General features: G+C 32.2%; 1 protein-coding gene across 1 annotated transcript in view; it reads left to right on the forward strand.

The window, feature by feature from the left end:
- LOC148614941 (uncharacterized) overlaps nucleotides 1-25,425 on the forward strand; it is a 55,240-nt gene that overhangs the window by 9,430 nt on the left and 20,385 nt on the right. The window contains exons 5-16 of the mRNA XM_088590480.1: nucleotides 1,530-1,592; nucleotides 1,802-1,996; nucleotides 4,355-4,555; nucleotides 13,203-13,415; nucleotides 14,752-14,807; nucleotides 15,415-15,598; nucleotides 17,359-17,495; nucleotides 18,162-18,269; nucleotides 19,752-19,850; nucleotides 22,695-22,757; nucleotides 23,665-23,712; nucleotides 24,259-24,472. Coding sequence (XP_088446606.1) covers nucleotides 1,530-1,592; nucleotides 1,802-1,996; nucleotides 4,355-4,555; nucleotides 13,203-13,415; nucleotides 14,752-14,807; nucleotides 15,415-15,598; nucleotides 17,359-17,495; nucleotides 18,162-18,269; nucleotides 19,752-19,850; nucleotides 22,695-22,757; nucleotides 23,665-23,712; nucleotides 24,259-24,472 — 1,581 coding nt within the window. The remainder of the gene's footprint in view (nucleotides 1-1,529; nucleotides 1,593-1,801; nucleotides 1,997-4,354; nucleotides 4,556-13,202; nucleotides 13,416-14,751; nucleotides 14,808-15,414; nucleotides 15,599-17,358; nucleotides 17,496-18,161; nucleotides 18,270-19,751; nucleotides 19,851-22,694; nucleotides 22,758-23,664; nucleotides 23,713-24,258; nucleotides 24,473-25,425) is intronic.

Raw genomic sequence — 25,425 nt, forward strand, 5'->3', positions numbered from 1 at the left:
AAAAAATATACTTTTTTCCAATTTTATATTATGGTGTTTTACTCATAAAACAGTTTCCCATCCGGGACAAATCTTTTATTCTAGACGTTTGTATACCATTGTAGATCTTGGATTGAAGTTTATTTTTAGGATATCTGGTAAAACCGCCAAAATGTATTATGAATCTTCAACAATTTCTTTTGTAACAAGTACTCAGAACTAAGAAGTGAGGAGATTTTTTAACTTCCTCTGCCAGTGGTGATTGATAAAGAAAATATTACTATTTGGTTCATCTTTATTTTAATGATGATTAAAATAGAAACACATTCTTGATTGTTCTAAACTAGAATTTTGAAAAGATCCATAGCCAAATGTACAACATATGATAATCATGTGATAATATACATATGATAGTCATGTGATTATCTTATGACTCCAATATATTACCTGTAGCTTGAAAACATATGATTTGCATATGATAATCATTTTTAAACTGAAACATACGTTTATCATGCTAGTTTTATTTGATAATTATAGTGCAATTTTTGCTGTGTAACACATTTCAAACAATTTTGCAGTCAGCCTTTAATTTTTTTTCTCAATATTATTCTTTTCCAAATTTACAACCTTTATTTTTTTAAATATTGAGTTCAATGCAGATGTGAGGGTTGGTCAATAACCACTTAGCTGTACATGTTCATGTATGTGTTATGAATATTGTATGGCTCTCCGATCTTGTCAGCAAATCATAGACATTTTAGAATTGGCTATGATAATAATTTTGACTACTGAAAAATAACATAAATTTTTTATGTGCATTTTGTTTATTGCGCAAAGTGCAGTAAACAAAATATGCACATGGAAAATTTATGGGTTTTTTTTTCAATAGACAAATTTTTTATCATGGCCAATTCTTATAAATTTATTTTAAAACATATTTTTATCTTTAAACATCAAAAAGTAGCTCTGAATTTAACTGAATAGGGGCGTGTCAATATTTTTTTATCCATTGAGATATAACAAAATTATTTTAACCAATCAGATTACAGTATTTATCTCAAATTAATTTATTTCAAAATGTTTTACATATATATATATATATTTTTTTTTCACATACGACGCGAGGAATATTTAATAAAGACAATCGCTTTAGTTGAGGGAAAATAGATTCTTCGTTTTCATTTGAAATACATCTTAATTTTTAATTTTGACAAACAGAAACAAATTAACAAATCTGAAAAGCAACTAAATAAACATGTACAATGTATATCTACTCCGCTTTGTTTACCTGAATGCAGTATGAGATTAAACAAGGTGTTTTATAACTCTTCATGAAATTACTTCACTTCATTTGTCCACCAATAATTCTAACGGATATATAAGAATATTTTTGCTATATAAGTTCCGCGATAGAACTTAAGTTAATTTATATTTAAATCAGCTAAGTACATGCCTCTAATATACGCTAAATATACAACCATTTTGTTTCTTGATTTGTCAAAAAATTGATTCAGTATGCACTCACACTAGAACTCATATAATTATGATAGATCAAGAAAATCATAAGGCAGACTGTGTCGCACAGCCCGAAGTTCGTACAGTCCCAGATCAAGGTATATAGTAAAAATTATATGTTTTCATCGTACTTTGAAAAAGAACGTAAGTAATAATTAATAACAAATATAAATAAATGATAATTTTCGAAGATTGCATTTTATGCTATATTGTGATAATTTCTTCTAAAAACATGTCGTTTTATTGTGATTCAGATTACATTCATGAAAAAGTCACTTTATTCTATATAAAAATGGTTTCATTTCAGATACAAACTTAGAACTAAGGAACCTCCTTTCTAAAATTGAACTAGAGAACTATTTAGAATGTTTTGTAGCTGAGCAAATCGATATGGAAACGCTACTGCACATGGATAATTCTGATCTAAAGGAAATTGGAGTTAACAAGAAAGGTCCAAGAATGAAAATTCTCAGGGAAATCAGGTCAAAAAAGGAACAAACGGGTAATTATGTAGAAATTCTACATGTAGGAAGCAATCTGATATGTTTACACATAATACGTTAAAAGTAGCTTAAAAGTTGATTTACTCTCACAACAAGAGCATACTGATTTCAAAACGGTGAGTTGTCTTCACCACACTCGACAAAGAGCGTTTCTGCGAACAAATGGTAATAAGTTTCGACAATATATTTCGTTTGAAATTTTGAGCCTCCTCAGCTCGTCTATATGATCGGATGACAAGCGACCCTCTCAATAAATGACAAATTATTTGATAACTTATCAGATTGAAAGCTTAAAACAAAGCGAGTGTCAACAGATTCAGTAATTTTACAAATGCACTGAGAATATTCCTTTGTTTTGCAGTTATATTTGGTGTCGAAATAAATACCTTTCTGTTTAAATAATTTGAGTTATTACAAAAAGCGACCAACACATTTCCACTGTGTATATATAAAGATAAAGAACCCATGCAACTCGGTGATTACTAATTAATGCACATTTACCCATGCCAATTAGAAATATATAAACATATACCCACCCCCGATGAATTTTTGATACAGAAATAATAATAACTAACATTAATTTTTACTATTCAAGTTGGTTGATTTATAGTTCTTCTACTGATCATTTCCACTTTGATATTAACAATACGTTATTTAAACATGCATTGCTCCAGTGATATAATAATTTTGGATCAACTTGTGTGTAAAATGAAAGGTTACAATATGTCATGAATAATAGGATAATTATTTGGAATGAGTGGATAATCAAGATATGATCACGAGTGCCTATTTTGCACGAGTGTTTATATCTTGATTTTTTCCGATAACCATTGGATTATCCTATTAATTATATACATTTTCTCCATAATTTATCGATATTTTCAACATAACTCTAATTTTTGTGATCCTTTAAGCGGGTGGATGTCCGACAGTGAAATTATCGAATTTATTTCACATTGAAAGTCAGCTTGCTGTCTTGCATTATTTGCCTCCAACCTTCTTCTGTGTCTTAAATAAACTGAGTGTGTATGATGGTCTGTGAACACAACTCATTACCTAATCAGGTGAATACCTGTGACGTAAAAAAAATTATTGACAGTTAACAAAGAACTTGAACATTGTGTTATAGACACACGTTGTGTTTTGATCTTGAACACTGAACTATAAAACTAAAAATATTTACAAACACTGTAATGAGAAACTATACAAAATAGGAAGAACTTAATGCTTTTTGTTAATTCCGTGTGGGTGTAAAACACGGAGTTCTTTTATCTAAAATCCATCCCGCTTCACTCTCTATAGATCGCTCCAGATCATGTTTTGTTCCACGATGAAGATTTTGATTTTGTCGAAAACATCGAGGCAGTGGTTTGATAATCTGAAGTTTTGCCTCACTGGGAGTAAAGGCTTTTTTGTTGGGTCGTTCCTGTGTCCGTTCAAGCGCTTGCGAAAAGACTGTTTAGATTCACCAACTTATTGAAGGCCACATATGAGACAGCGGAGCAAATATATTTCATTAGCAGTGCACGTTACAAAATATTTTGTAGCGTTTCCCCGTGACTGTGCTGGTGAATGATGACGAGTGGTGCATTTGGTTGCAACATTTACACCTTTTGTCACCACATGAGCGACTCTCGCCTGGAGTCAAGTTGGGCTTAGATATTTCAGCCTTCACAAGCAGTCTACGCAAACTGTCTGGCTGTCTGAAAGCAATCATAGGTGGTTCGTGAGGACTTTGGATAATGTTGAGTTTCTCTCGACAGAGTCCCAGTGCTCACGAATGGTATTGTGCTGTTTTGTTAGGCAGGGGTGGTATGTTGGAACACAAGGGGTTCTTTTACATTTTTTTCTTTGCCTTGTACTGTAACAATATGTAACTGAATTTTTTGGAACCCTTCTTTGATGGTCTTGTGTCTATATCCCCTTCTTAAATTGTTCTTCAGTTGACCTAGACGTTTTTTAAGGATCCGTCATTTGAACAAATGCGCCTTAGCCTAAAGGCTTGACTAAATGGTATACTCTTAGTCAGGTGAGATGGATGACAGCTCTTAGACATAAGATATTGATGTGTGTCAGTTGGTTTGGAGTATAGGTCCGTGGAGAGCTCTCTCCCCGATAAGGTGCTGGAGGTATCGAGGAATGAGATGTTAGTAGGAGATGTTTCGTGAGTGAATTGAAAGATGTTGATTGTTGGCACGTGCGGTAAAATGTTTAGTTCTTCTTCGTCATGTGTCCACTGCATATCCACTTCGTCAATAAACCTATACCAGGACAGAGGCTTTTCTATAGAGAATTCAAGTAGTTCTTTTTCAAATTTTCAAAATGTCTTAATCAGAGTATAATCAATTTTGTTGCAGAAAAGACAGAAAGCAAGATGCTCTTAGATGCTTTAAAGAAACTGGGACTGGAGCATTTCTTTTATCATTTCGATAAAGAAGAAATTTATCTAGATGTGCTGGCCGAAATAAAAGAGAATGATCTTAAATACATGGGAATGGATAAATTCGAAGACAGACAAAAAATTTTGAAACAGTTTCAAGGACTGGAGAATAACAGAGGTATAACTAGAATAATGTCAGTAGTTTTTTTCCCCAACATGAAATAATAAGCTTTACATCTTGTTTTGATATTTACAAATAGTTTGTGATACTAAGGATTATTTAAGGAATGGCTATTATATATTTTGGGCAATGAAGAAATAACCTCAATCACGTGGTGCAAACCAAATAAACCATTATTGTGACGTCAACCTATTGTTCTAACAGTGAATTCTCTTTTTACGAATCAATGATGTTCAAACAATAGACAAAACTTTCCAAAAAACAACTCAGTGAGTAGTTTTTAGAAAGTGTTAGCCGCTGTTCGATTTATTAGTACGCCACTTATTATAGTTGGTCCAGATAGAACTAACGGAAAAACTCGGTCATTTTATTAACGTTTACTTCTGAATGTATATCCACGAATATAAGTTGGGTTTCCGCTTGTGCTTTCTCCAGTTTGTTTATCACGAACTTGCTTTTACACTTCGCTTGCTTCATGGAGATTACTTGCGATTTCAAGATCAATAATCCATTAAGACCATGCATTGTACATGTATGTGCGTTGCAGATGTTGGTCGGAAGAAAACGTTTAGATATGATTTTTTGTTACTTTGGCATTTATTGCATGTGCCCGAGGCATTTTTCTATTGACTAGCGTGCCTAGACTGAAATTAAAGAAAAATACCCGAAAACAATTTATGAAATATGACAAGATAAAATAAAATTTAAAAAAATGGCGTCTTTATTTTTTATTCTGATGATACAAATTATCAAATTACAGTGTCTAAATGATGCATTATTGGGTTCTTACATGAAAATGTTTCACACACACACTGTTTGATCCCTACGTAGAGACTGATACTCGCATGTATCTGAACATCAATGATGTAACATAGTTAACGAAAAATTAGATGGACATTTTGCCAAAGTAATGCATGAGAAATTGCAATCACTCTCCTGTTTTTACATGCCCGGCTACTATACAAACCCTTTTTAGTGTGTCATATTTGTAAACAGAACTACACGTCAAAAAGAATACATGTACTTTTTTTGTATAATATGATAGCTACTTTTAAGGACCTCATATGTATAAATGATTTTTTTCAAAATAAGAAAGAGATGGAGACAAATCCTTTAGCTTTTTCATTGGAAAACAATATTATGATAAAAATGCCGATCGGAAACACGAAATAAAGTCGAGTAGACGACCTGGCTCTTGTGTCTGGCCGTGTAATAGGAACTCCGTATCATCAACTGTTCACATATCAACCTCTTGTTATGGATAATAGCTGCTGTAGATCAAGGTCCTTTAATCGAATGAATACAGTAATGTTGAAAATACTCAATATATACCCAAAGCGAATTTAGCTTGCTCGAGTTCCACAAAAAACTTAATTGGAAGTCAAAACAGATTAATTCGGAGACGTCAAAAGAATAGTTTAAGTAACAAAAAACAAAACAATGAAATGCTGTTGATTCGTAAAAAAGAAATCACTTGCCCTTCTGGCTCATGGTTACTTTTTTACGAATTAACGGCTCTATTACATAACCTGCGTAGAAAGCTATTTTCAAGTGTACACCATGGGCATTCAGTTCTTGGATACGTAAATTCTAATTAAGTCGCTGACCAAAAAGTGGCGGTGACTTATTGTTTTTATTGTGTATCTGCTTATTATTATTTAGTCCCCGAACACGTATTGTTGAGGACTTACTGTTTTGCACCATTTCTTCTGTATTATCATATTATCATTTTTACCGCTGAACCTGTCCGCGCGTATTCTGGGAAACTAATTGAGTGATTGCTGAGAAGTTGGGCCTAACCCCACAATTGTGCACGCCGCAAAAAAATTGGAAAGGAGGGGCGCTTTGGCTGAAACGGGGGATAGGTCATAATTTAGGATATTGCGTTCTCTCGGAAACCTAGTTAGCCAGGAACTTGAAAATTGGTGTGGTCACCGAGTTTGATAAACCGTACAATGTTATGCCAACTAAGCAACTATATAAAATAATCTAGTGATTGAATGCATATTTCGGATTATTTTAAATAGCCACCATTTCAAAATGGCCGCCATCCGAAATAAGGTGCCCCCTTGGAAAACTGTTAATGTCATTAGAAATTTATGAAACTTGATATGTACATGTAGGTAGTTGTAAATCAACGTCGCATTCCGCGGCGTGGCCGCTTTGTTTGTGACGTGATTTATATATGTAACGTACACTGGAAAATTATAATCTTGCAATGGAACACGCCTCGTTTTTATGCCCAGTTATAAAGTGACACAACGCGAAGTCTTGACTACAATACATAGGCTTAAAATTGTATGCTAAATTCAAAATTTTTGGAGTTTTAACCCATAGATGTGTACTTCACAAAAAAAATTAAATAAATAAAAAAATAAAAAAATAAAAGGAAGGGTGCTTCGGTCGAAAGGGGGTATAGGTCATAATATAGGACATTGCGATATCTCGTAAATCTAAATAGATATCAGCTTGAAAATTGGTGTGGTGGTAAAAATTCGGTGATCTCTATAATATTATCACAAAAAAGTCAATTGATATTTTATGTGTTGCCATGGTAACAAAAAAATGAAAAAAAAACCTTTCACATTCTTTTCCTTTATGTAGAAAAAAATATTTGAGATATCTTACTCAAACTTAAAGGATATATAAAACCGTATAAGTGTGAATAAGTTTCGTACTTTGGATTATTGTAGTTGGTTGCCTTTCAAAAAAGCCACCATCTAGAATAAGGTGCTCCACTGGAAAACACTGGAAATTTTATCCAAATTTGGTATATAGGCTTAGAATTGTATACTGAATTTAAACTTTCTAGTTTGTGATCATTTGGGGAACCGAGGGAACTTGTATGTGACTTGCTTGCAAGCACAACTTAAAACTTGCTATTATTATCTTAATTCTCCCGTCATCAAATTTTTTGAAAGTGTCCAACCTTTTTTTTCCAAAAAGTGACTTATCCGATTGAGATGAAACTCGGGAAGTTAGAAATACTATTCAAAGGATGCAGAACTTCCAAATTTTGATTCAACTTGTCGCCATTTTTTTTTTAAATGACCACCGGACTAAACGAACCAATTTTTTTACACCGGAAATTTGAAACTTATATATATTTCCAAAATGACCGCCAACGTGGCCGACAATGCAAAATTGTCCATTTTTAATGAAAATAAATATTATGCAGTTCATTTGACAATATTTGTCTTAATAATAGATCTGGAAGCAGGAGGCGACTGCTACACGTTTAGCTGAAACGTAAATTTGAATTTACATGACTCTCTTGTAACATTATTAAATGAATCACAATCAATCGTTTTCCTTGACAGCTCAGAAACGATGATATATTGATTCCATGTTGAAATAATGCGATGAACTGAGAACCTTTAGATTTTAATTGGTTGACAGAAAATTATAATTTCGCGTTTCATATCATTTTTAAGCGCCATGGAAATAATCATCGCTATTTTGCGTCATTTTTTTTTTATATACGAGAAGTGATAATTATCCGAATCATTATTATCGCATAATGCTACTGCTGCACGTGGTCATGACAAACAACAGTGTAAGCAATCTTCTAAGTTTAAATTAAAAAAAAAACAGTGAATTACTAGGTAACAAATGGCATCATTAGCAAGGCTACTGTTGAAAAATGTGTAAAATACATTGGTTGACATATTTTTTTAGTTTTGATGTGTATTTATATTCATATATTGGTTAAGAGATGATTAATAAATATATGACTGTATGTGATAATTTGGTTTTAACCAAGTACTATAAATAACACTAGTTTACATATTATAACAATCCGTTGTTATATCTCATTGTCTAATGATAATTCCAATCGAATATTAATTTTTTGTATAACTGAAAATTTTATGTCAGTTTTTATATTATTGATATTATTCAAAATCTAAAATCGAATAAAGCATCGGATCCCGATGTCATCAGCCACAAAATGCTTAAACTACGCGCTGAAGACATCGTCAACCCCACTGAAAGTCATTTTTGACTAATCATTGGAGCTCTGCAAATTTCCATCCAGCTGAAAAATGGCTAATATTTAACAAGGGTGGTTCCTTGTTACCGTCTAACTACAGGCCTATTTCATTTATTAGCTGTGTTGGCAAAGTAATGGAACGGATTGTGTTTAAAAATACTTATAACCATCTTCATGAAAACAAGTTAATTTATAGCTATCACATTGGGTTTATGCCCAAATGTTCCACCGTTTATCAGTTGTTAGAAATGTATAAATGTCTTTTAAATTCTTTACAGAAAAAAGATATTAACTGCTTTGTTTTCTATGATTTTTCTAAAGATTTCGACAAAGTATGACTTAAAGATTAATGTATAAACTAAAATCCTAGGAAATTGGAAGAGATATTCTGAAATGGTTACAAAGCTATCTGAGTGAGAGGAAACAAAAGGTTGTTCTAAAGTCATCAGTCTCGTCAGAAAGCAATCTCTCATCAGGTGTGCTTCAAGGTTCAGTACTTGAACCTCTCTTATTTGTAGTTTTCATTAAAGATATAGCTGACAAAAATTAAGCAAATCCAAACAGAGGCTGCAAGAATTGTAACTGGGTTACCGGTGTATTAAAATTGTAAACATATATAAAGAGGTAGATTGGGAGACATTAGAAGAACGTCAAAATCGCAGAAAATTCCAAATGCTCTTTCATATCTAACAAACGAATAAACGCATGCCCCTGAATATTTGTGTTATCTTGTCCACCTAAGGTACAATCTATTTCCAACTATTCAGTGCGAAACGGCGAGGACATTTATTGTTGTATTGCAGATTGTATGTTCGAAAGTAATCCTTCCTTCCAGTTACTATACGGGAATGAAACAATCTCGACATTACAATAAGAAAAAGATATTCAGTATCCAAATTTAAGCCGATTTTAACTAGGAATAATGATTGATCCATTGTACAAAAATATTTTCAATAAAGCTAGTAAGCTCAATATACTGATAACCCACTAAGATATTATGCATCTTTTTTTTTTATTATAACCTGAACCGTGTAGAATTCATCACAGATCCGCTATGTACATGTAGATGTAGTACTAACATCGAAGACGTTGACCACTACCTCTTTCATTGTCCTTTATATGTAGTCCAAAGACAAACTTTGTTTAATAATTTAAGCTGGCTCTGTGATGTTTATCCACTTAATACAAACATGTTACTATCTGGAAACACTGAATTAACATACGAAAAAAACATTTGTATTTTTAGTTTATAAAAAAGTTTTATAAGGACCTCTCTAATATGATGATATGTAAGACGACCAGAGAAAAAATGAAGAGTATCCTCACATTTATGTAACAATTTGGACAAGTTAGGTCATCTGTCAAAAAATCATGAAATAAGTGACCTTCAGTTACTGCGTCCATTTCTCAATTAATAATGAAGAATATTGTATTTTCTAACACCATGGTCAAAGTACCTAGGTGGTCTATCAGTTTTAAACTTAAGATCAATTCTCCTTTTAAACGAGTTATAAATGGGGCATGTTAAGTGGTATGATCAAAAAACAAATTCCAATAGTGGAAGGTACAAAACTTTTATAGTGATAAGTAGTCCTGCACTGAGGAAGAGTAAAATTCCCACCATGTTGCCACAGAGCATAAAGATGCTGTCTAGGGTAAAATAGAACTATCATTTCTCTAAGGTATTCTGGTGCATGACCATTCAATATTTTAAAAAAAAATAGAAGCTTATGCTTCTCGCGTCTATTACAAACAAAATATTTCTGGAGACCAAGTTCAGCATAAAGCTTATTCAACAATGTTGTACTGCGCAATCCAGTGATTATACGCATAGCTTCAATTTGTACACTCTCAAGTAAATTTGCTTCTGGTTGGGTACAGTTATTCCTCTTCGAGTCTGAATACTCAGGGATATGTCTTATGAATGCCAACAAAGATTTTCTATCGAGAGAGTGTTTGAGCTGTCACAATAAACTGAGTCTGGAACAAGCTTTCTTCTATATATTATTAATATGAAACATGCATTGTACTGAAAATTTAAGCCTCAATGACAATGATTCTCAACTTGCTTATTTTCTTCACCTTCTGGTCCAAAATAAATAACAGAAAATTCCATACTCATTTTTGTGAATGTCATACTCTCAGTTTAAGAAGGATTAGAATTAACAGGTGAATGTTTACCCATGTATCAACACAACCTAGATCATTTACTAAGAATGAGAGACACCTTCAACATTATTATCTATCACAGCAAATAATAATGTACATTTTGTATCATCCGCAAAAAGGCGAAGACTATTATTTATATACTCTACCATACAATTAATGTAAATCAAAGACAAAAAGGCTCCCAAGACAGATACTTAGGGTACACATGCAGAAATATTTTGAATTCAAGACGAGATACCATCCAGAGCACATTTTTTTTTTACATCTATCACTTAAATAATCAGAAATCCACATGACAATATTGTTTATACCATAACACTATGGTCTAAAGCAAGCATTTTTTTATATGATCTTCTGAAATGATTTCATGTAAATAAGTCTCAGTGATAGCTAGTATATCATTATTGCCAACTTCACTCTCGATCAAATCAATCGTTGATGGAAGGCTGCACACATTATTATGTGCAATTGACATATCTTTTAACTGGGCTGCTGATAATGGTCCAGAATTTGTATAAATTCTATGCATAATAAATAATATGTTTATTATGAACAATAAAAAATGACCGTTTTCTATGGCAAAAGATTGGTTTGATGACATATTATACTTATGATCGTCATATCTAGACATATGACACATATGATTCAAGCTCTTACCATAATCCTTTGCTGTTGAGTGACTGGAAACTAGTCATAAGTATCTAAAATTAAACATGAATGCATGACTGAAAGTGCCGCCACTCGGAAGATAACTAATGTTGCAAGATACGACCTATATAAACAAAAAATACGTTAACCCTTTCAACATAAATGCTATCATACATAACAAAAATAAATAATCATATTTACTATAAGTAATTAATTCAAAAAACATACCTTTGATCGTTTGAACATTGTGTATATATTATATATATATATATAATTAAAATTTCGTCAACTGAAATGGGTTATTTACATTAATTATATTTGCTGAAGGCAAATATCAAACATAGGTGCAAATGTTCAGGTAAACATTTTGTTCAAATCAAATGCATGTTTAGTGGTATTTGTTGTTGATTAATGCGATCCATATGTGATCAGATGTTTTTTTTTTCTTAGAACGTATCAACTTATTATTTATCATTCTTGCCCGGTAACTTTTTTATTTATAAAGATACTCTATAATACAATTTAGTATTTGATCTAACCAAAACCTTTTCAGCAGGGCATTCATCAGATGTATTTCTAGTACATCGTAATTGGTACTTAGTGAAGCAAGTGATATCATAAGTATAAATCTTCGTTTTACACAAGGAAAAAAAACATTTTGTTATGACTGTTCATTTATGTTAGACCTGAGTGTAGGAAAATAAAAAAAATCTTTTTGTGTTTTATTTAAAAGCCTTCCGACAATAAATCCTCTGCAAGATAACTCGAAAACAATGTTATGCTGCATTATAAGTGTTAATGTAATCTTTTGCATTTTACACTTCTTGAGACGTTTAAGTTTCCCGTACGCATGATACCTAAATACACTCACCAAACATACAATAAACGAACGTTCTGTCGTGCCTTTAAAAGACCGCTCACATCGTGCATTTAAACACCCGATAAATGAACACTCCCAGTGTGCGTTAAAACGCACGATCAACGAAAGCTCTCATCGTGTATTTAAACGCACTATACAAGAACGCTGAAAGCGTGCGTTTAAACGCACGATGGACGAACGATGAAAAAAATATATTATAGTGTTATTGCTTAAAGTTTTCCATATTGGCTAAGTTATTGGTCCAAGGATAGACATATTGGACTGAGGCGTAGCCGAAGTTTAATATTACTAGTCGATGACCAATAGCTCAGCCAATATGGAAAACCTTATGGAATTATACCTTTATTGACTTAACTAGTCCAATACTCATATTTGCCTGGGCCAATATGGATTTTAATCAGACCAATATGACGTATTGAAAGGGTAAAAGCCGCATTGGATGGCTTAAACCCGTATTGGCGCACTTTTGTATTGCATTGGCAATTATGATAATATTAAGGTTAATATTCGAACGTTAGTCCATAATTATAACAAATACAATTGTATTAATTCGAAGATAGTAAAAATCGAAAATAGAATTAATAAAATGTAAAAAATAATAGCATAAAATATACAGAAAATAAAGTTGAATAAAGGAATTAATAAATGTACAAAAAAAAAAATAAAATCGAACGCTTCTATCGGGCGTTTTTCGTGCGTTTTAAAGAACGCAAAACGATGTGTAAATAACATCACGATAAAGATGTACGCTAGCTAGCATGGGAAACGTGAATGTTTCAAGCAGTGTATAGATTCTCTAGTTCATTGTTCAAGCTAAACCCACTACAATATATATATTGTATAATATATGTAGGTAACGCCTCAACAGGAGAATTGTCCACAAAATAGAAAGCACGAAGTTTAAGCACCAAGTCTGGAAGTTAATTTAATAACATTTATTTCTATTTCAAATATAGATGACGATACATATGACGACCAAAGTCTTAAATTAGGCACGTTCCTAGAGTCTATTAAACTCCCACATCTGGAAAAATGTTTTACGGAACAAGATATAGATATGCAACTTTTAAGAGAAATGGACGATAGTGATCTACGTGATATTGGAATTTCAAAAAAAGGGAACCGCATTCTAATCATGGCAAAATCAAGACCTTCCACAGGAGCTAGAGGTATTAATTTGCTTGGTCTACATCAAACACACAAATTCACCAATTTTACTTCATAATGTACTTTGGCGCGTGACGATAAAATGCTAAATGGCACCATTAAGGAAGATTCGAATACTAATATGTGTCAGTTTATACATTGTATAGCGATTCAAATACCTCGACCTTATACCAGTTCAAGATTACTTCTTCCAAATAAATATTCGATTACTTTTGGCAAGTCAATAACTGTCGAGTAGAAAGTTTGGGCGATGCCTCGCTCAAGTCCACCAGAATGGCAAACGACCAACATCAAAAGCGGATAACCGGTCTTGATTGGACTTCGTCGAGTCGAATCCATCGCCAGTGTGAACGTACCTTAATTTCATTCACTATATATATATCTAATGAAAGCTCCCATCATTCTCGGATAATTTCTGATATTTTCTAATTGTTATAAAAAAAATTTTTTTTTATGAAGAACTTAGAGGCTCGAAAGCGGTAATCTGAACTAGAACTTATATCAGAATCTAAAAAAAGCATTCGGATGTGTGAATTAAGAATTAAGACACAAGTAAAAAAGATGTGGAACGTGCAAGTTTTCTCCGCGAACTTTATATGTCAAAAAGAAGGTCAACAACATGTCAAAGTTATTTAGTTATACATTCCTTGCATATAATAAAACTGTCATGACATGCAAGACTGTCATTTGTAGGCGCGAAATTTTCCACTATGTAACAAAGCTAGGAAGTCAGTAACGTCATTTGAAATAAAATTAAATGTATACTGCGAACAACTGTAACACATTGTAACAACATAATGTGATAAAAGCAAGATATGTTTTTGCCGTAAACCATTAAAACAAATAATACCAAGACGAAAAGATGTCGCAGTTACAGTCAATCTTCAAATGACAAAACATCGGAATGTCACAAATAGGCTTAAATATGCTCTAATTCCAAAACGTTATCACTCAGCTTTATATTTTAATGAGTGACAGGACGATTTTACGTCACGCTTTGTAAAGCCTAAAAATTATTATTGGATGTTACGTTAGTTAACTATCTTACAAACCAACAATATTGGTTTCATTTTGGGCACTTTAAAATGTTGGATCCACATTACTTACTGACAATTATATAACGAACAAATTAACTTTTTTTTTTATTATGGTACCTTTCTGATAAATGTGTTATGTCAAATTCAGTTTTGAATAAAAACACCTTGTACTCGTCCATGTTGTGCTAAAACTCCATTAAATCCGTTGCATGGGTTGCTCATCCACTACTGGTTTCCAGTACAAAAAGTACTCGTACACTATTTTTCACTAAATTAAGAACTCTGAACTGATCTTCTTCAGATAATATAACAGATGAAGGTACTGGAAACTCCGAAGAAAAAGGAGACATTGATGTGGTATGATTTGAAATTTTTATTAAGATTTCGTTATTGTATATGTTATTTTTTTCAAAATGAAAAATAAATCATACTGTATTCATTTAAATGACAAAGAGTTAAGTAGTCATAATCTTTTAATATCATATTGAATTTAAAGTGGTGAAGACTTTATCAACAAGGAATTTGTTAACATAACTGGAGTTATTAAAAGAAAGATTCAATGTTATATTACAAGGAAAATCGCAATATACGTGTTTTTACCATATGATTAGAAACATTATGAAAATAATATTTAAGTTGCTGACAAACGAATTATTCATAATAAAAAATACAATTAAATAAAAATCGTATGGTAATTATATGTTTTCGGTACGATTTCTTCTATTAAAAGAGCAATGTTTTCATATGATTGAAAATATTTGATGAATTTTTAAAAGCACAAAAATGCATTTTTAAAATAATGGTACTAATTATATATGTATCCATATGTTTTAAAACATATGTAAGCATGTGTTATAAATTGTCTTGTGTATACACTGAAACATGTATCTAGAGCAGAAGTGAATATCAACATTATTTTTCATGACTCATATTTGATATATATCTTATATTGACATTATTCCAGGTTGTAGATGAAGTGTACAGATTCTTAAAAAAAATAGATCTACAGAAGCTTCTTCCAGTTTTCTGTTCGCATGATGTCACCATTGACATATTGTTACAAATGACGGATGCTCAGTTAGAAAAAGTTGGCATATCAAAGTTTGGAAATAGACAGAAGATACTTGGCGCTATTAAAGATTTTAATAGTAAATACATTAAGATTTGTTTTATATAAAATAACGTCCTAAATGCTTTGGTCAATATCTTTAAATTAACTGATATATTGCCGTTTAAAAAATCTTGGTGAAAGAAGATGATTAAATTATCTTATATATGCTACACAAAATGTACTAATGTAATAACAACGTCTTTTTATGGCGAAATGAATGAAAAATATACGAAATTCAGTCTTGTGTCATCTGTAAATATATATAATATATATCACGTATATATACTTAGATGTAAAAAAAGGGAACGCAACAAATGCACAGTCTCATAACCTCTACACAAATAGTAAATACATACAGAGATCCCCAAAGGGTCTTTAATAAGTGTAAATACCCCTTTTAGTAAGTTTTGAAAGACCCCGACAACGAAAGTAAAAATCCATGGTAACAGAACGATGACATCCCTTCCGAAAAACTAAATTGTCATATAAAAACATGAAAACACATTTATGAACTCAACATTGAAATTAGGGCGAAACCATTCATTTCTAATCAAGTATCAAATATGTACAATAAATGCAGCAGACAACTTGGAAATAGTGGACTAATATCAAAAATCCATAAAATTAGATTAAGGCAAAAATAAATTACCAAAAACATGATGAACATTTTGAATTTGGTCTTGCTCCTGATATCACACAACAATAATTCATGTGGTAATGAACAAAGCAGGACCGAAAAATCCTACATTTCGAAAGGAATAAAATGTAGAAATGTGGCGTTTATGACTAATTGTAATTAAATGATTCATATTGATAAAATGTTATGTTCTTGTGAATCAAGTGATCACGCATGATCAGACATACTACAATGATAATTACAGGTACAAGGATTACCTTGTACAGGTTTCACCAGCAAATGTACTTCTAAATATTTCAAAACAAGGATATGTACATTTTACAATCGTGTTGACCGAAAGTGAAACTACCACAACATTGATATCAGTAGACAAACCCGGTTAACTCTGGGCTTATGGCGTAATCTTAGATAACATAAGAAAGCGTGGGACATTTTAAATATTTTGTGTTATAGCACACCACTTGATAAAACTTAAACATTATCGGTTTGTCTAGCGATGTCATGGTAGCGGTAGATTCACTTTTATCATTTTAACATGCTACATTAAATTTTGCAAGGATATAAACTTTAATAAAAGCAACATACAAAAAAAATCAAATGACACATTTACAGTCCGTTATAACTTGTTATACTGTATATTTGAATATCCTAAGCTTGTTATCAACACTTTTGGTACTTGCTATATAAATTAAGAAATCAATCTACTATATCAAGTTGATAATTGCATTTGCTTTTAAATTTGGTTTACACGCACTTTTACGCGGAGTGCGTAATAAAACAACAAAACTCTTTAAGGTTAAAAAGAAAGGAATTCGATAAAACTCAAATTTTAGAACAAATTCATTCAATTTATGTCTCTGGTTCTTTCACATATTATAAAGTCTATTAAATCATCGTCTACGAAGCTCATATTGGGTATACATCTTATTCGGTACAGAAAATCTGTCAAATGTCCGAAGCAAACTGTAGAAACAACCTTAAAGATTTTCAATCTATTCAAAATTGATAAACAATATAAAATCAGACAGGATACCAAAAGTTGTGATATATAGTATTAAATCGTTTATTTTTGCCTTTTTAATGATACAATTGTTTGACAAATGATTATATCGAATAAATATATAGAAAGCATTTTTATCAGGATATTTGTTCATACGTAGGAATGAGAGAGGAAGACGAAGTGTTTGATGAAAGAGTAGTCGAATGGTCGAATTTGTCTCTTAATGAAATTGGAGAAAACAAAACTGTAGAGATGGAAGAACATCAGGCTGTGGACCAAATGTCATCTTCTGATCAGGTTTGTACAAATGCCTTGGCTTGTTGGAAACTTCCATATACATATACTTTTATCAGTTTTATCATGTAACACCATGGACACATGTTTTTTTTTTTCATTATATGCTCAAGCTGAGAACACGCACACAGGGAACAATGAAGAAGATTCAACGCTTCGACGAAGCGGGGTAAAGCTGAAGATTTAGATTTCTAATAGTCCATATATCTTTAAACAGTAATATGCTGTTTACCATGCCATATCAATGACATAATTGAAATATTATGGTGGGCCTTAAGGATTCTAGACGGCTTATATTATGCGTCCAGCCGAATGAAATAAGGCTTTTCCATCTTTGTTTTTGTTGAGAAATGTGTCAGAAGCAACTTAATTGGTAATTGAGTGCTTTTTTAGCGCAGAGTTTTTTCAACCGATCGCATTCGGCTTTTACAATTTTTCAAATAATCTGGATTGCACATAGACTTTTCGTATAACATTATTAAATAAAATACGCTTCATAGTATTAGTACCAATCACCGAACTTTGGTAAGTTGATAATGTTCGATCAACTTAAGTATAAGTATGATAACAGTAGCTTGATGTTTTTTGAACCAACTACCTTAAAGGTAATATGTCGTTTGAAAAGTTTAAAAAACTGTGTGTTTAAGGTTTTTGTATGCTTCATTTTAGGAAAATCATACGCAAAGAGAATTTGCGAAAGTATACCCAAAAACTCCACCTCCTATACCCCCTAGACCTACGCGAGTGTACGCCAAACAAATAGACAAGGTTCTAGATGTGAGTAGTCCATTTTTACACATAAAATAGTTCTATGTCGATTTTTCATTGCATCCAATCATACATGGACATACTTTTAAGTCTTCTGTACATGCAGTTATTAGCCTTATTCGCTGTATAAACTATTTACCGTATGCATTTTGTTTTCTCTTTGGGATGATTGAATTATACAAAGATATTTATATGGAGCAAAACGTCCGAACCAGTTTTAGCTTCGGCACAATGAAAATCTCTCCGAGCATTTAAGTGAGTTTAAGAAACTTTTCTAACCTTGAAAGTTGAACATGCTGACCGAGAGACAAAATAGTTAAAAAACAAACCTTTCCTGCGGATCTTCTTATAGTGATTTTTGAAGTGAAATTGGAAGTATAATTTTTACGTTATGATTTTTTCTAAGTACATGTCATTCATTTTGTTTTTCTCTTGCAATTGTTTAGTGTTAAGTTAGGTATTTTGTCTCGAAAACTCAGTTCTAAAATTTATAAAACATGTACATACATACCAGAATTACTTTACATATGAAAGAAAGTTGATAATTGGTTGACTGATTTATCGTAGTGTAATGTCCTTTATTTTATCCATTTCAAAACTGATGTATGAAATGTTGCTTTTGTTATCAGATTTTATTCAATATAACCAAACAATTTTACAATTTCATTTATAAATTTGTATTTGATTCATTTCTTTCAATTTTTATCTTCGTATATGAAGTACATGTTCAGCATGAAAATAAAACTTTTTAGACGCTATTGAATGTTCTAACGCTCAAACAATTGAGATAAATGATTATCTTATTAAGTATATCAGAGATTAAAGATGAAATTTCCATATTACAGACAATATGTTTACTAAATCTCTACAAAAAAGAAGAAAGAATATTGTTACTTTTAATTTCTCTTTGTTTGTAATTTGAATTAGTTTATACATATAAATTTTTCAAACAATACAAAATGATCACATCAAAATCGTACTCTATATTTCTTTGCTGTAGAAAACATTGAAAAGCATTTTTCCTTTTAGATTACTCTTCATCTCTGTATCTAGGGAATGGCTTCTGAAATATTTATTATTGTCATAATTTTAAATTTAAATCTTGCATTTTTGAAAGAAATATACCTGCCAAAACACAATGAGTTGCAGCAGATTGTCAAGAGAGATAAAAAGAACTAATATAATTTGGTTCAAGTGTCTCTAATGATTATTTACATTTTACCTTCCGTAATTTTTACATTACTTACTTCTTTCTGTACACACGTAAATTTATATAATAATACATATTGATATGTATATCCATAATAGTACAACAAATAAGCAACTGAGAAGTAATACTTCGAGTCCGGGGTACACGAAAAGGGAAAGAAAAACTATGGTACGTTGAACAAACCAGTTTTTTATGGTGCAGATGGATAGTCCGTAACGATCCTGGAGTTCATGATGTATCTCAGACAACTGTTTGTACTAAAAACATGTCTTTTAATGCAGGAAAAACAAACGCAACTTATTGTAAAGCAGGATGGCTTTGGAGTGGCCCAACACATTCCCGAAAAACTACAGTTAAATGCAAGTGAAGATAGCAGAGATGTAAGAAAAAAGAAAATGTTCGCTCAAAACACTTAATATTTCTACCTCTTTTGTGTTCTAATGCATAAAATCCGATATTCGAAAATAGTTTGTTATAATGCTACTGATAAAAAAGAGTAATCATGGGAACCAAGATTACAGTGGTAATCAAAAGAATGTAATTCAAGTACAAAGACCAGACATGGAAAACAGACACACACAACAAAGAACGTATAGTAACTAAAATCACACATACAAAGTAACAAAGGCAAATGAGCAACTCGGACTCCACTAAAAACTGGGAGCATGGACCAGGTGCACCGGTAGGGTAAGCGTCCTCTGCTTTTCTAGATACACCCGCCGAGTTGCTTATAAAAAATCAGGGGAAGACAAACGAGGAAAGAAAAACTATGACTCGTTGAATAAATCAGTTTTCATGGTGCAGATGGATACACCATAACGATCATGATGACGACCATACAAATTCTGTAGTGATGGCTTCAGTCTTGTAGCAATATAACCCTGTTCCAGAAGCCTATTTGTTAGATTTATAGTGCGATACAAAAAGTCTGAGTAGTTTTGGCAAGCTCTGCTATAACGTATGAGTTGTGATATGAACACTTCATACGCAGGTGCTGAAGGGATGTTGCCACAGATGAAAGGAAAGTTGACAATGTTGAATGAAAAGTCATCAAGTTTGTCGTAAAGTTTGGTCAATAGTTTTCCTTTACCATCGATTTCTAAGTGTAAGTCAAGATATGAGGCTGACTTCACAGTGTCTGTAGTATCCTTTATCTCAAGTTCTTTGGGGTAGATGCGATGTATCAAATCCCCGAAATTAGGATGATTGTTTAAAGATAATACGTCATCCATATAGCAAAAACTGAGATTAAAGGATCTATCTAAACGATATTCTTTCTTTCGGATCAGATCAGCTATAAAGTCAGCCTCATAAGTGTGAAGGAAAAGGTTAGCAAGTAAAGGAGCACAATTTGTTCCCATTGGAATGCCGACCGTTTGTTGAAAAACACGTCAACCACACTGGACAAATATGTTGCCGATTAAAAATTCCAGCATTTTGTAAGCATCTTCCTCTGTATATTTTGAAGATGACTTGGAATTATTTCTTACAAGGTATAAGGAATCTCTACCAAGAACTATATATTTGTATCTAGGTGTACCATCTTTTTTGTAAAAACAACAATGTATAATGTTTTTAAGTCGGGATTTTAACTAAGTATGGGGAATAGAAGTATACAGTGTTGAAAAAATCATAGGTTTTAATGCTATTATATTCAGATAAGATTTTTCGAATTTTTTAGGATCCACATTGAATTAATACCACTACGGGAGTAACAAGTATTGTGGTAGGACTGTAGACCCTCTTTGACAGTTGTGAGTATAGAAGTTAAAAGTTTTGAAAGTAGTTTGGTGGTACATTGTGCTGATCCAGCTATAAAACTTTGTTTGTATGGATTCTTGTGGAGTTTTGGAATCCAGTACATAGACGGTAAATCACAATCATCCTCCTTGGTAGGGAAACCAAACGAGGATAGCACAGATTTATGGTTTCCCACAACCTCTTTTTTGGAGAGTGTGGTAGCAGTATATGTCTTATCACTGCTATTATTTTCTACGTCTACCTCTGATAACAAACATTGGATGTAAAAGGTTTTGCAGACAAAAACAATGTTGTTTTGGGATTTGTCTGATGGTACGACAACATATTTGTCATGTATAGTAGACAATGTTTGCTACATCGGGGTCTTTGAAAACCGATGTAGCCTTTGGCACTCATTGACCTTCTTAAATCTTTCATTCGTTTCAAAATTAAAGACCTTACGGCCTTTAACCACTCTGACAATGAATCAATGTCTTCATGTTCTCGTTTTATCCATTTTCTTGCATATTCCTCGACGGCATCCATTAAAACTTTAAAGTTATAATTCCAATTAATGGAGCGTGGTTCACGGTACTTGGGACCGTAAGAAAGGATATTACGCAGAGATTTGTTTTCGATGATGGTTAAATCTCCTGTAAGACGTGACCAAAAGGACCATATTTAAATGGAGAGTTGTTACAAGAACAGTCAGGTGGTTTAGCCTTAAAGTCCTCAATCTCGGAGGTTATGCATTGAAACACGTGGAAAGACAACCGGAATTCACATTAATGATATGAGTGGTAATTTTGGATATAGCGAACACTTGGTCGACAGACAGCCAAATAAAACAAAGTTGGACGCAATCATGTCGGTCTTTGGTATAATAGAAATCGGTAGTAGGTCAAAGCCTTCGACAATGAATTATATATATATATCATGAAGTCATAAATCTTTTGTTGAGATTCAGATTTAATGATATGTAATTGCCACTTTCTGCAATAATATGACATTGTCTGTATTCGAAATGTCCATTATTAGTTACATGTACAAATGAGAATTTAGACCCTGCATAGAAAAATGACTTCGAATAATAACTGAACTTACGTATCACATGCTCTGTGATGCATCATTGGAGAATCATATGGAGAATGCACATTGTTGAAAAAGTTTTGTTCATTATCTATGGTAAGGAGTTACTCACTGAAGCAAGTAAACAGCATTTGACATAATAACACTTATGAAAATATGCGCAGAATTGAACCTTATCATTTTTATTTTTAATGTTATTGATCTTGGTTCGAAAAATAGAAAAAAAGACGAATCAGATAAAGAAAAGTGATAAGGTAAAGGTACAAAAAATCCAAAATTTCAAAATTCCACAATTTAAGTTCCTTAATTAATAATAATAAAAAAGAAGAGATGTACTAAATTTTATATTTACAAAAATCAAACCGAAATAAAATTTATTAGTCTTTATTTGACAGATTGAAGTTTTGAAAAGAGGCAGTCTTAATTTTGCTACTGCGCAATCACCCACACCAAACAAGGTATGTTTTGGTTACGAAAATAATACGTTTAAAAAGTTATATGTGTTAGCATCTATAACAATAACACCATTGCCTCTTTACTTTATGTTTTTCTATATTTTTAGTACATGGGTATATTTTGATATGTTCTATATTTTTATGTTTAATATTGTTTTTTTCTCCCATTCATAGGCTTCATTCACACCACAAGAGCGAGTGATTAAAAATGTAATTTACCGCCATGTGTCGGGAAATTAAAATGTCGCATGAAGACTCCTACGCTTACCATGTTTACTATGTTTACAGTTGTTATTCATATTGTTGATCAATTAAATACTTGCTGATTTACGAATGGTATTCATATTTGAGTAAGATTAGTTGGCAGTGTATCAACTAAACATAATGGTAGTGATATCAATGATGCATTGACTTGATGCCTGAAGGGGAGGTCCTTGATGACGTAATTGATGTTGGGAGAATTTAGGGTGTTGTTTAATTTATTTTGTAGGGTTTTGTTCATGGGAGAAACTGATTCTCCCTAATTTCTCTCGGGGATTAAAAGAATTTCTCCACTCTCGATAGTTAAATTTTAGATTTTAACCCACTCGCTAAAGCTTGTGGTTTAAAATCTACAATTTAACCATCTCGAGTGGCGATATCCTGTAATCCCCTCGAGACTGAAGGAGAAACTATATGTAAATATCTGATTAGAGACCCCACATTATTTAATTGAACAATACAAATATTTTGGACATTATTACTAATTAACTCTAAGAATTGTTGAATTGCTTTAAGGATGGTACTTGGCTGATTTGTTTGTCAATCTAAAGTGTAAATCAATTTTAGAATGGTTTAAAGAACTTTTTTTTGTTCACATTTCATATTTTCTCACATACTAATCATATCTTTAATACATTTCTTTGTATAGAAAAGAGAAAGCGTGCTTGGTCAATCCTCAAAAGTTAAAACTGTTGCAGTAAGTATTGAAGTATTGGTTAGATCCCATGATATGACCTATCCACGTCAATATCACTTTTTGTCAATATATTGGATTCTCGTCTGTGGAATTTACATTTAATCTAGAATAATTAATAGTAACGAAATGTATATCAACACTAATCGCCTATGACCTTGAACAAACTATAAAACTATGAAGTATTTTGAATATCGCTAAATGACAAGGTATATGTATGTATTGCTATCATGTTTTATTAAAAGAGGTATGCTTAATTAAAATTCTTGTTTTTGAAACGTTTTATTTCTTTTACCAATATCATTAGCATTTAAGAATATAAAAATAATAATTCTATGCCCTACACAAAGAAGTAAAACCGAATTTGCACAAACGTTTTGAGCCTCTCCGATATCATTATCAATTCCATTTATGCGAAAATAAGGAAGTACTTAGCTTAGCGTTTGCATTGTTGTAACAGGGTCTATTTATTTATACGCCAGTTATATTAACGCTTAAGCCTATTACTTTATCTTTCTGAAAAGCTTGTTTTAATTTTCATCTTAAAAGAGACAAGTCGCGATGACTTTTAAGAAGGTGTCAGAGTTTGAGAAGAAGGCGCAAATAGAACTACCTCGTATCTACAATTTGTTATTGAGTACACTCGACAAACTGCCAGATATCAGGGAGGAAATCGAATCCACTCTTCAGATTGATATAAAAAATACCATAGAAAATTCTATAAAGAAATTGAAGTCAGAGTGTTGTCCTATTGTTATTACAGGTAGGTTGTTATATCAAATATTGTATTAGTCCGACATTTTTCAATCATTTATCACTATAGCAATACATTTTTGTATATAGTCCGTTTGAGTTTTATAAATCTTCGGAAGTAAATTCTCACAATATCATAATTTCAAAATAGTTCATATTTTTAACTGCTTTTGCTTTTCTGTAATGCAAACGAACTCTTAAGAAATTCCAGAATTTTGTCACGCGAACCAATACATGTAACGGTTATTTACAAAAAATTAACATGTACCTTTCAATATGCGCGTCAAGCAAAGCTGTTCATTTAGAAAAACTTCCGAATTTGAGCGAAAAATCATTTACTTTTGCGTTTTTAACATTACTTATCGGAAATCTGCCATTATAAATCGTGTCCGACAACGCAATAGAATTTGAAGCAGGTTCAGTGGAAATTGTAGGTCGTGTGAATCAGAAACTACGAATGAAACACTTCCAAATAGAAAGTTCATCTATAAATACTCATACGGGTATGCCGGAATTTAGGAGCGACCTAAAGGCTTTGCCAAAACAAGTCTAAAATGATTCTCGAATATTTTCAAGTTACCGTAGAGATGTAACTTAAAAATAACTTGGAAAATTGAACGATTATAGTGCCCAAACCTTTATACTACAAATGTGATGACTTTTCATTCCATAATGTCAAATTTTCTTTCATCTGTGGTGGCCAGATCCCTTCAGCACCTGCGTATGAAATTTTCATATCACAACTCATACGTTATGCAAGAGCTTGTAGTAACGACGTTTTGTACCGCACTAGACTTCTTACAGTTAGGCTTCTGGAACAGTTTTATGTTGCTACAAGATTTAAGTCATTTTTAGGACGCTTACCATACCTGTGCACCTTGTCCATGCTCCCAGTTTTCAGTGGAGTCCGAGTTGCCCATTTACTTATGCTGTTGTATACATACTTTGTTGGTTAATTTATGT

This window comes from Perna viridis, chromosome 6 (assembly GCF_037379345.1).
Source record: "Perna viridis isolate PV_CMFRI_1.1 ecotype Kerala chromosome 6, ASM3737934v1, whole genome shotgun sequence".
Lineage (NCBI taxonomy): Eukaryota > Metazoa > Mollusca > Bivalvia > Mytilida > Mytilidae > Perna > Perna viridis.